Raw genomic sequence first — 13,087 nt, forward strand, 5'->3', positions numbered from 1 at the left:
GTCCTTGCTTTTCCCTCTACCACCCCCTACATCTCGACACCTGTTATGCAGTCCAGGCACCCGTTAATCCCAAGACCTTCGTTGGTATGCATTAGAGTGTGCGTAATTCCTATTATGATATTATAATATAATTATTATAGTCAATCAACGATAACAAAAGACCATCTAGAAAGGGCACTATATATCCACAGGGACTCCCGAAAACCTGCTGGATAGACGAACTCATAAAGTTCGATGGGTGTAAATGGCAGCCTAAGGACCGAGAGGAGCAGAGGGAGCTATGAGGAGACTTTCAACCAGCAGTGCATCTATTGATCTGCGCTTGGCACGGCCTTTGTTTATACCTAACAATGGAGAGCATGCACATTTATCAAAATATATATAGATGCTAAATTCTGATTCAACAATAACATCTGCAAAAGTATGTCCGTACCGAGTGATACAGTATTTGCTGTTATTAATTAAAATATGTTCAATAATGCAATCAACCAATTATCATTAATTAATTAAATATCTCTGTTGACTGTACAGAGATTGCTGTGAGGAGGACGCCGTGATGGTCGGCTTGGGCGGAGGTTTCAGGAATATGGTGACTTCTGTTATGACCCATCGAGTTAGCTTAAGGACGGCAATGTGCGCTGCAAACTGCAGAACCAGTGCACCAAAACCTTTGTACAATCCCACAACACCTTCTTGGTTGAGAGCAGTCCTATAGCAGTCGATGAAGCCTTCGTAACCCGTCAAAATGGGAAGGACCGAATATCCGGTATCCAGATTGTCAATGATGGTTCTCGTTCCCTGTTGAATGAATTATTTGTCAGTAAATTGGCAGAGAACTTATTTATTAACTTGCTATACTTGTTTGATTGACTTTATATGCCCTACAGACGGTTTGATTTGGTTAGATCAGACATGACTTCAGGGGGCGTGTAAGTATGTCATCTGACATAATTCTGCTGGTGATTAGTAATGTCTGGTGGCAGGATAATCCGACTGCTGATAATAGCCTGACCAAATGAGATTATCCGTAGCAAATCCTGATCTCGTATTTCAACAGCGGGAGTAGGCAAATGCTTGTAGATACTGATCAAGTCGACAATCAATTTAAAAGACATACCTACAGATAGATATCATTGGCAAATTATATTTTTTGTAGAATATAAAATAATGAAGTTATTATTTAAATATGTACAGTACTCTTTCAGTAATCCGCCACCCCAAAAACCAGACAAGTGTCCAATTAGTGAAAGCGGCGGATTATAGTGTATGCATACAAAATATGGTAAAAATTAAAACAGGTATTTCGTAAAAATTTGTACTAGCAAATTACGGTTTTATTTATAATCAAAATTAAGAATTTACTAAATTATATATATTTATAAACTAAATATTAAACAGTAAATCACTTGACACAACCAGTTGTTCAGTGGGGCAGATATTCTTGAATGGCTTAGGATTCCTGGCTTTCCCTATGACCAGAAGCTTCATTTTGTGTGTCCCGGTTACATTGGAGCACGGCATAATTTGTGATGCGGTCCATGGGCACTTTCCTCCCTGGTACATTACTTTCTTCGCGATGAACGCACGTTTTACAAAGGAGAAGTTTCCAAAATAAACCCGTCTCATCTGCGTTGTATACTTGTACGTGGCGGATTACTGAATTTGACAATCGAATACCGGCGAATTATAGAGCTTGATTTTGTGCTTTCAACTAGTAAACATAACAGCGGATTATAGTAGTTGTCGGATAATCGAGCAGCGGATTACTGAGAGTATTGTATTAAGGCAATTACAAATTATTTTTATTAAGAATGTAGGCTTTAATTAATCGTGTAGTATGGAGTCTTCGCCATTGGAGTATAGATTAAGTCGGGCTGACCAAATCTCACGTTCCAAAATCCACTTGTGCGTCAGTAGGTGGTTTTTGGTTTCATACGAAAATATAATAACAACATTGTTAATATGAACCTGTAAATGAAGTCTGTGCATAATGGTTTCCATCGGATAAAACACGATTTCACTGATGATGAGAGCAGAGACAGACGAGCTCACATCGATGTCGTCAATCTTCATTATCTTTGAAGTCTCCCTGCGACTTTTGGGATATGAGTCTTCAATCTGTTGAATGTTCCGTTGGCGGAAGCGTAACAGTTTGCTGACAACTCCTCGGATAGAGACACTGTAAAAAACACAAAAGAAAAATGATTACATCATATAATAAGGAAGACATTGCTCTAAATGGGACTAAAATTAAGAATTTCAGGTATAAATGTACATATATGGGTAAGTTTAAGAATAAACAAGTCATAAACTTTGTTGTTAAGATATTTGTGTCATTATGATGCTCTATTTATTCTCTATATTCTTTGACTTTAGGAGTGGAGATAAGAGAACGAACCAAACAGCCTCTCATCACATTGAAAGTGAAGAGGCCACGTGCTGCAGATGCCTCAAGCAAGATTCAATTTGGCCTGCCAACCGAATTGCAGCGTCCTCGAAGGCCGTTAAATACTATCCAGAAAGTGTATACGGCAGAGCTACAGAATGCTGGCATGACATGGAATGACGCAAGAAGACTGGCGAGCGACAGGGATTCTTGAAAGTGCCGTGTCTTATCCATATGCACTAATTATTAAGGGGCGGGCATGGTCGAACAAGAAGATCTATTCTCATGTATGGATAATGATCATTAAAGACAGTTTTTTACACCACATTACATATTTTAAATCTTTTCTTCCAAAATGTTGAATAAAGCCATATTTTATTTAATATGATGACCATCGTAATTCAACTTGTTTATAACTATTTTTTTATTAACTGAGTATTATCCATCATATACATATTACAATATATATATATTACCATCCGAGTTTGCAACATTGCGCACCTTTCTGCCTCACAGACTCTGGAAAGCTCATCCTCCAGCGCTGCTACAAGATCGATCTATGCATCACAAGTTAAATATGATGTTGGCGCAACCTTGTGTGCTTGTCCTGTGCTCGGATGTTAGTTCATGCTAGGGTGAATTAAGTAAGAATACCACCACTTGATGACTTATGCTACTTTGTAATCTACACCATAAAAAGAGCGTGTAACTATAGCAATAGGTGATCCATCTGCTGATAATGAACAAATACAGACATATTATATAAGATACACTTACTTGAAGAGGTATTTGGAAACACCCAACACTACTGTGGGCACGACAATTGCCCAGAAGGGTAACATCCTACCCTTGCTCGGGGCACCCCATGATAAGAGCCTCACCGCACCCTCTTTGAAGACATCCAGGATTCCTGGTTTCTCGCTGGCAATGTCACTCTGTACTGTTTCAACGAAGCTCGCTGAATAAAATGGCGTGACGATAGCAATACTCAAACTGGAAAATAAAAAAACAATTTAGAATTCGCATTCAAGGACTGAAATTATAGATTATTATAAATAACATTTTTTAAACTATAGTAAAACTTCAATTTCTAAAGCGAGAGTGCTGTAAGGCAAATAGGCGCTAGGTTAAACTATAACCATTTTCTGCCTCCATGGCAGAATATAAAAAAACAAGGACACTTTACATAAGAACATTTTAAATATTTGTATTTAAAAAAAAAAACTCATAAACAGTTTAAATAGAATGTTTATTTGTTGACGAACAGATAATATATCTTAGTCTGAAATAGGCATTCACCAAGAATAATCAAGATTAAGTTTAGTGATAGATTTTGTAAGAATAATAATTAGTATATGTCATTGAATATTGAAAGATAATACTCACGACTTTAAAAATATATGCTGACAGAAGGTGACAAACGAATTGGTGTTATTTATATCCCTGAAACATAAAAACATATAAATTATAAGCAACTTATTAATTGAGTCAGCATTTACTTGGTAGAATTCCACTTTACGAAAGATGATATTAATTATATTAAATTCTACAGAGTGTCTCCTTAAGTCGATAGCCATATTAGTTATAACACCTGTAGAATTTAAGATAATTTATATTATCAGTAAAGTTGAATAATCATTTTATTGTTTGAAATGAATCCATGAGCTGAATAAGATGGTCGATTTAGGAAACAATGAAAATATGTGAAATAGATAATAAAATATGATAATCAACGGACATGTGGTCTTGCGGCGCGTTACCGTCCCTCTGGCGTAAACATTAAGTTTTTCGACGCTGATGTATCGTTAACCTTTCTACGTGTCCCAACCAGCGAAGTCTTTAAAATTTTACAATATCCAGCTCTTCGCAGACATCATACCGGCGTCACCATACTCCATTTTCACAGATTGGCCCAAGTATCTTTCTGAATAACCTACACTCAAACAGCAGTTTTTGAGAATCAGTGGAGCACAGGGTCCATGTATCAGCCCCGTATGTGAGCGAGAGTTTTATACAGCTGTATCTTTGTTTATCTGGATAAAAGTTTTGATGTAATTTATTTTAGTAGACCGTAGAAGCACCTATTATCTGACCGCTTTACTTATGCGCGATACGATTGAGTTGGGCACCGAGTTGAGAGACCAAAACTATACATATTTGTGATGGCAATTCAACAGGGTTATAATTAATTAGGAAAAGAGTGATGAAATGTTAATCATAAGCCATTTAAAACATAGCACGGTTCGCATAGTCCTTAATAAAATTAAGCTTACTTTGGCCATGGAGTAACTTTTGAAATGAGGTCTTCCACGGCAAGAGTCATCCCTCGAACCATGCACACCGAACCGATTCCCTTCCACAGTGTTGTGAATCCTTGCCGCTTGTGCAGATGGACGATAATGGGCGCCAAAGACAACGGGACCAGATGAAACCTCTTCGATGCATTGTGAACCTAAAATTTTAGCATTGCTTATGAATTTTATTGAGAGTCATTATCAGAGTCCAAGTGTATCCAATCACATAATAAGTTTCTGCAGATCCTTGGGATATTTACCTGACATTGTCTCCTCAGTACAACAAACGGATGACTCAACAGATTCTCCACGATCAGACTCGCGAGACTAACACCAGTCCCCACATACCTTTTTACAGAATCTGCAATTGTAAAAAAAAAAAAAATTAATTTACTATGTTTTTACTAACAGATGTTTTAAATAAATAATTTATCTTTTACAATAAAACATGCTATTTTTAGACAGTTAAATATTTTATGTATCATCACGTATGATGTAATATATTGTAAGAATGTTACCAGGTTTTTGGAACTGGAAAATGTCACATAATTTTATTATTGGATTTTATTAACTATCAAAGATTCATAAGATGGTATACAATAGGGGTAGGGAATCTGCGAACTTATAGGCCAGGGATGGCGAACCTATGGCACGCGAATGCTTCATTTTGAAGAGAAAAGATATATTACTATTTTTAAAAAAGTTTTACAAATAAATACTTATATACTTAAGTAAGTACTTACTTATATATAATATTAAAATAATTAAGTACAAGATGAAAAGAACTTTTTATATACATTTTTAAATTTTCTATTGAATCATATAAACTTGACTTGACTAGCTTCAACGATCAAAAAAAATTGTATTTGTTAGAAATAATACTGAAATGTCATTTTGACAATCATATTGATTTCCATAGTAACGTACGTATATATTAATAATTTAGTTGTTAGGACCCTAGCAACCAATAATAGTGGATTGGATTACGGATTTCTTCCGAAATAACTTTTCATACACAACAGAATTAACTGAAAATGAATTTAATTCTACTTAAAAATGGCTAAAAGTTAAAATTCATTGGCACGGTGTTCTGATATATTTTAAAACAGCCTTGCGTATTTTCTTTGGTTTTTCATATTATGTTTAGATACCAATCGATGCGGAAACGGAGAAATACGATGGTATTGGTTAGTTTTTAAAAATCAACCTTGACTAAACCAAACCATGATAGTTTTGGTATGTTTTGGGCGATACGACAAAATTATGGACATTTTTTCATTCAAATGAGATTCATTGGAGAATACATATTATACATAATATTGCTTATTTTTTTAAATTCATTAAGCCCTGCCTAAACTAAACTATAATAGATAAAAAATATTATTCGATCTATCAAATATCCAAAGTTATGTATGTTTTAATTGCATGATTTTAGATATTTTATAGATAGATGAGTATTTTTTGACTATTATCTATTATGGCTTGGTATTCGCAGGGTTTAAATGAATTTTAAGAACTATCCAACACCATCCGTAAATTATAGTCTTATTTCAATTAAAACGAATACGTATGAGTGACAAAGTTTAGTGTGCATTATTTATGACAGATCTTAACAGACTACCTCCAACCTTCGCCACTGCTTTGTACCTATAAAAGTTTACACAATTGCTAATAGATTTTAGTAAAACTATGTGATTAAGTTAGATAAGTGATACATTTAATGCCATCACCGGGTTTCGGCAATCTATATAGAAGGATTCAAGGTCTGAAGAGGAACAGCACAATCAGCCAACAGATGAGTGGTTATTTGAGTAAGAAATTAATAGTTCAATCATTGATACGGGGAAAAGAGCATATTATTGTTATGTATGAAAGTAATCTATAATGTACAGTAGGTACACTTCAATGTCTATCTGTCATAAATGGTGTAGTATCAATTAATTTAATGAAAAATGGAACAAAGGAATATCGTCACATTTACCAACAGTGTCAGATAAAACATACTGGTTGTTCTTATAAAAAGCCCATTTATAACCAGCGAATTACAGATTAAAGAACGATTATGTCAAATAAGAAAAATTGTCGAGATCAGTTCAGATTTTCGAATGTGCAATGGTATATCAGAGGCTATATAATATATTATATAAAATTACCATCTTCTGGGTTTTCCTCCAGCACCAAGGCCGGTTGAATGGGGAAACTTTGAGCAGGTTGAGACGGTAAATGCTGTGGAGCTTGTTGGAAATGACTGTTGTAGAATTCGTCCGTATTTCTCATCGGGTCGTATGAGAATGGACGCGAGTTGTAGCCGGAATATTCTCCAAAACCAGCCATTGTAAATTATTATTACGAATCAATTTAATCTAATGTCAAAATCATCTTGTTTGGTTATGTATACCTACTGATACCTACTTTCAATTTTCGCGAAACTGTCAAAATATTTTTTATGGCTGTTCTGTTTGGAAAAAAGCAATCTTCGGGGAATACTTGAATTTAAAAACAATTATTTTTTTTTTGTTTCAATTAAACGATAAATTCTTTTAATTCTCAGATTTAATATTTAGATAGGTCAAAGAGATTGTCCAATCTCTTTGAGGTAAGTACATAATCTTTAATTAGTAAATTGTACATTTTTGCTCTTGTATCTTCACAGATTTTTATGAGGAATGGTTGTTAACCATTCGCTCAATCCATCAGGCCCTTGCGACACATATTGAAAAACAACTTGTATTTTTGCTAGAAATGGCACTCTTTCAATAATTTATCAAACAAAATTGTATGTTGTATTATTCCATTATGTTTGGAACACAAAGAAATATGACGTACAATCTAGCCATCGTGTTTTTGCTAGAGTTTATAAAAAAGAATGTACCGACTACAAATTAAACTCAATTCAGAGTTTTCATGTCAAAAAAACTTCTCTCCTAGGTAGGTACCTACTTAAAAATTAATATAGTTATGAAAAAATAATGCAATGCACATTATTAACTAAGAATTGAATGTTTTAAATTACCTGTTGGTCAATTTTATAATAGGTATCATCATTAGTAAATATGAGTTATACTTATATGATTAGGTATAGTTACTAAAATCTAGATTGTTTTTATCTATTGCATTTTTTCCTCTCCGTTAACATAATAATATTATTAATAGTATATTATACTATTATGTATGCAGAACCCTAAGGACTCAAAAATCAAAATATTTAGGAGTACACATCTTGAAGCTACATACATTTAAGTTTTAATGTACATTTTTTAGTGTTCACAGAATAAATTAATAGTGAAAGACTTTTAATCATAATTTTAGATTAACTGATGACCCCCTAGAAATTACACGATCCACGAGTTGGGAGCCAATGATTTAAATTAATATTTTTTTTACCTACCTATAAAGAATTTTGAAGTGTTTTTGTCCAGAAAATGTTTTCTGTATACCTAATGATACCTATAATATTATCATTTAATTAAAGAAAAACCTTGTAATTTTTATTTCGTGACTAAATTGAATTGGAAAAAGCTGCTCTACAAGATTTAAGATAGAATAATTAATCAATTTAAATGATACAAGAGGATAATACAATGTGTCTAATAAAATAATAGTTGAATTGACAAAACAAAAATCAATTTTATAGTCGCTTTTGTCTTTTGTTAATAACACTTAACTGGCCCACCTGCCAAGCCAGGTCCGCAAACTAGAGCTCTGTCAGCCCCCGCCCCCTGTGGGGACCAAGACCTACTTTGCACTTTTACTTACTGTGTACTGTGGCGCAGTGACCAATTACCGTTTTGCCATATTTTTTCTGAATAAATAATAAAGGATCAGGAATAAAAATACAAAAATATGAGTAAAGGTATTTATTTTAAAAGAACTTTAATGAAACAAATCACAAGTAGATTTATTACATCAGTCAAATGTAACTTTCTTTCCTTGGAAAGGTAATATGGCCATCTTTTGTTTCTTCGCTTCCCATGAAGGATGTAGCTTTTCAGGGACTTTGGCGGAAGGCATACTTTTATCGTTACTATTACTCTTCGAGTAACTATTATTCTGAGACCCATAATCTGTATTTCTTTGGAATTTGGGCGAATATCCATCTTGCTTATTTACATCCTTAAAGTTTTTACTTCCTTTGAAATCTGCCATTGTATTTGATGACGTTTTGTACTGTTTTGATTCAAACGATTTCTTCATTCTAGGAGCAACACTCTTTCCAAACATTGCCGCTCTTCTTAATCTTCTATTTGTATTACTAAACTGATTAAATTCCCCATCACCAGAATCATTATTTATTACATCTGGAGGCCTAGGTATTGCCACAGTCAAATAATTGTCACCAGATTCTGTCATGAAGAATGAATCCACAGTCTTTTGCGAAGAAGAATTTATATTATCATCGTCCATATCGACAAACATTCGTTTATCTTGGTGCTTATTTTTGGAAGCCTTAACAAGCTTTTTAGGTAGATTATCTGTTATGCATTTAGAGACGTGATCTTCATTACGCTTTCCAATTTCAGTTTGATCCTTACCATCAATTATTTCCGAATCTGAATTAGAAACTTTAATGTCAAGTTCTTGATCGCTACCGCTTTCTTCATTGTCACTTTCAGTTTGTTCGGATTCATCATGAACTTCTTCATTACTGATATTCTTGGAGAATTTTATTTCTTCTGTGATATCAGCACTATCTTCTTCATCGGTATCAATGGCCTCAGATTCTTCACCATCAGAACTCTCGGCCGGCTTCACATGTTTTTTAGCATTTGTGTTATAAAATTTGTTTAATATTTCATCTCCATCTTCTTCCATATCTTCAGTAGTAGATACCGCATTACTTTCTGGGATATTTTTAATATTTGCTGACGATTTTTCCAGTTCTGCTTTTTTCAGTTTAGATTTTTCCTTTTTTTTCTTCTTTATTCTTTGCTTCTTAGGATCGATCTCCAATAGTTTCTCAGTAGATACATGAGAAAATTTATCTTTTATCAATTGTAATTTCGGATTTAAGGCTTTGTGTGCTGCAAGTTTAGCCATAGCTTTGTCTTTAGAAGCTAGTGGACTATCCATAATTTTTGTTAGTTTATCAAAATTTATCATAGCAAACCGCGCTACTTCATCATGTTTTAGTTTCTACAAAAAACAAAACAAAACCATAATAATATGACTTATACACATACATTATTATTTTTCCTTTACTATATGACTAAATATATCTTTCATCCATAGCACTTTAATAAAACTACACAGACATATTAAGTGTAATATAGCAAGAAAATTTTGATAGTATTTATTCCATTCTGACGAATGTTATATTATAATGTTGTCGGGGTCTTGTTTTAAAATGATAGTTCGTAAATGTTACCCATCTTGCAGTGTCATTTTAGGTGACACTGCTATGAAAACATTACACGCAGTCATCAACAAAAACATGGCAATACGTTTTAATCTTCTCCACCTTATGTTACACTTTATATTATGTCACAATTTATTTGTAATTTAAAATTTTTTAATGATAAATAGGCAAATATTTTCGTTAAAAAAGCAAGATCTGTTAAGATTGCAGAGATAACTGCGCAGAAGGCATTTATTACAAAAGAAATTTTATAGGAGAAAAAATCTATGTCTTTCAATGGATTTTTAAAATGATTCTCTTCTAACTAAACATGTTATAATCCACATACAATTATTGTATTTTTATTAATCAAACTGATTTCAAGAACAAATTACGTCATTATCACAACCAGGATCCAGTAATCAGGTTGACAGCAATCATGAGGCAGAAGGAATTTAAAAAAAAAAGAAGGCATAGTCTATGTTGAGTTGGGTGTATCAATATCACTGTATATCAGTGGTGAAGGGTGGAGATAGGCTGTTAAGATCCACCATAAATAATGCACATTAAACTTTGTCGGTTATACATATTTGTTTTTATTGAAATAAGACTTTAATATTTTTTATCTATTATAATTTGGTTTAGGCAGGGCTTAATGAATTTAAAAAATTGAGCCAACCATATGTGTAATATGTATTCTAATGAAAAAAAATACTTATGAATGAAAAAGTGTGTACAATTTTGTCATATCGCCCAAAATATACTTACTTACCAAAACTATTATGGTGTGGTTAGGCAGGGTTTAATTGATTTTTAAAAACTAACCAACACCATCTGTAAATTGTAGTCTTAGTTCAATAAAAACAAATACGTATGACTAACAAAGTTTAATGTGCACTAGTAAGTACAAATTGTTTAAGATTTTGACAATCTTGCTGATGTGTGTATTTTGCCAATAAAATTAATAGCAATAGAATAATACCTTCATTAAAAATATTTCTGCAACGGTAGATTCCAATTTGCGGTTATTTTTTTCTTTAATTTCGTCAGGACATTTCTCTGAAGCCTGAGAAGCTTTTAATTGTTTTCCTTTTCGCGAGAGATTGTTGATGCATTGCGTTTTTGCCTGGATGAAATGTTTTCTGATTTTCAGGACCTACAATTTATTCCACCTTTAATTCTTATGTGTAGTAGTACAACACATTAAAGTCAATAATTTACCGGGCTTTATCCAATATTGTACAGTCGAACTTGGTTATTACGAGGAAGATGGGACCGAGTGAATTTGCTCGTTATAAGCGTTACTCGTTATATCAGAGAATAGGTATTTTTAAATGAGCGGTCACATAACACAAAAAGTCGCAAATCAAACAAAAATACACAGTTAGAATTTTTCCCCGAAACAAGCATGGCATTCATAAACTACAAAAGAAGTTGTTTATTGTACGTAATGAACGCTGGTAGGTGCCTACTGACTTCACATACCTTGGATTTTGTACATGCAATTTCAACCATATGCGTGTATACTTTTTCAATATTGTCAGCGAAAACACCAATTAGGTAGGTACTTAGACACTTAACTAGTGTTATAAACGTAATCCAATCCTGGCGGCATCCTGTCCGGTCGGATTATACTCGCTTAGGGTCGAAATGTTTTTAAACGATCGACACATTAACAGTTTTAAGAAAGTTTTTGATGATATTTTAGCTCGGTATAACCGATAAGTAGCTTGTTATACAAGTAAATAAATGTATGGAAAAAATCATAAACTAAAATGTCAACGAATGTTTCCTCGTTACATCCGAGATCTCATTACATCCGTGATCGTAATAACCGAATTCGACTGTATGTAGATCAAGAAAGGGTTTTCTGAATTGTATTTAAAAAGTCTTTTCATAGATATGTATGCAAACTGAGCATTTGCGGTTATTCACTACTTTCTATAGTATAGTAAATGCATAGAAGGCTGTGGCTCATTTCAAAACTCATAGGAACAGGGTCCTCATTTTCTTGTTTACTATTTACTTAATTAAAATACTTTACGAGCTGACGTCTATAACTTAATTTTTGGATATGCTACTAGACTTATATGCTGCATAATTAAAGGGGGAAAGCATGCCTGATATATTAAAATCAGTTACCAAAGAGCTTCGCTATACATTTAAAATAAATATGTTGTTACTAACCTCATTGTTGTAATCAAGTTTTATTTGACCCAGCTCCATGATTGGGTAGTTAATATTCAATTTAAAAAACAATAATTAGTATTGGCATTAATAAATTGTTTTCAAATAATAATAGTGTAATAGAAATTAGTTAATCAGGAATAGGTACGATAAAATCCTAACCAAAACGTGTTAGATTATTTTGACAGTGACAGATTATTTTAGGGTTACCAGTTACCAGAACAGAAGTATTCTTCGGAGTATTATTATGTCTATGGTATATTATGGCTGATAGTTTTTCAGATCTTCAGTGTCTCCTTTCTTATGGAGAATAATAATGGAGGCATTTTTCCATGACTCTGGGATGTTCTCTTTGTGCAGACAAGACGTGAACAGACGTGCGAGCACATCGCTCACCGTCCTCCCGGCCCGTTTGAGAACATCGATAGTCAGCCCATCTTCTCCCGGGGCTTTCCCACTCTTCATGCACATTATAGCATATTCCACCTCTGTGGTATTAACCTCGGGAAGAGGATCTCCATATTCTCCGTTCACCGGAAGATCTGAGTTGATGTCAGTGTCATCTTTGTATAGAGCGCTGTAAAACTCTACAACAGTGTCCAGTAGATGATCCCAGTTACGCACGATACTTCCATCTTGCGCTTTTAGTGTCGTGATCTGCCGTCTCCCTATGAACTCCCTGAAAAACTATCGACCAATAATTAGTCTACTGCCAATTCTGTATAAGGTTTTCACGAAAATACTCTCAAACCGTCTCGAAACAGTTCTAGACGAGAACCAACCAAGAGAGCAAGCGGATTCAGAAGAGGCTACAGTACTATGGATCATATACAGGTTGTCAGGGAAATCATAGAGCGCTACCAGGAATACAAACTGCCATTATAT

General features: G+C 33.8%; 2 protein-coding genes across 2 annotated transcripts; both read right to left on the reverse strand.

Moving 5' to 3' along the window:
• Nucleotides 1–358: 358 nt before the first annotated feature.
• Slc25A46a (Solute carrier family 25 member 46a) lies at nt 359–7,077 on the reverse strand. The gene is made up of 7 exons (XM_085945989.1): nt 6,834–7,077; nt 4,941–5,041; nt 4,660–4,838; nt 3,773–3,829; nt 3,164–3,379; nt 1,969–2,179; nt 359–798 (listed from the first exon to the last, which is right to left on the reverse strand). Exons 1-7 carry the CDS (start codon nt 7,012–7,014, stop codon nt 499–501), a joined length of 1,245 nt encoding a protein of 414 aa, XP_085802115.1. The 5' UTR covers nt 7,015–7,077; the 3' UTR covers nt 359–498.
• A 1,445-nt stretch (nt 7,078–8,522) lies between these two features.
• On the reverse strand, nt 8,523–12,391 carry LOC147072967 (uncharacterized). The gene is made up of 3 exons (XM_085945991.1): nt 12,203–12,391; nt 10,998–11,171; nt 8,523–9,813 (listed from the first exon to the last, which is right to left on the reverse strand). The coding sequence occupies exons 1-3, from the start codon at nt 12,239–12,241 to the stop codon at nt 8,587–8,589; spliced, it is 1,440 nt and encodes a 479-aa protein (XP_085802117.1). The 5' UTR covers nt 12,242–12,391; the 3' UTR covers nt 8,523–8,586.
• Nucleotides 12,392–13,087: the final 696 nt, after the last annotated feature.

Source organism: Rhyacophila brunnea, unplaced genomic scaffold, assembly GCF_057557595.1.
Source record: "Rhyacophila brunnea isolate RB1 unplaced genomic scaffold, BYU_Rbru_1.0 scaffold_19, whole genome shotgun sequence".
Classification (NCBI taxonomy): Eukaryota; Metazoa; Arthropoda; class Insecta; order Trichoptera; family Rhyacophilidae; genus Rhyacophila; species Rhyacophila brunnea.

Coding starts and splice junctions, on each gene's coding strand:
- Slc25A46a (XM_085945989.1), bottom strand. CDS start 7,014: ATGGCTGGTTTTGGAGAATATTCCGGCTACAACTCGCGTCCATTCTCA. Junction 5,042..6,833: donor GGAGGAAAACCCAGAAGATG/GTAATTTTATAT, acceptor TTACAATTGCAG/ATTCTGTAAAAAGGTATGTG. Junction 3,380..3,772: donor CAGCATATATTTTTAAAGTC/GTGAGTATTATC, acceptor TTTATTTTCCAG/TTTGAGTATTGCTATCGTCA.
- LOC147072967 (XM_085945991.1), bottom strand. CDS start 12,241: ATGGAGCTGGGTCAAATAAAACTTGATTACAACAATGAG. Junction 11,172..12,202: donor AACTTGATTACAACAATGAG/GTTAGTAACAAC, acceptor AATAAATTGTAG/GTCCTGAAAATCAGAAAACA. Junction 9,814..10,997: donor CAGAAATATTTTTAATGAAG/GTATTATTCTAT, acceptor TGTTTTTTGTAG/AAACTAAAACATGATGAAGT.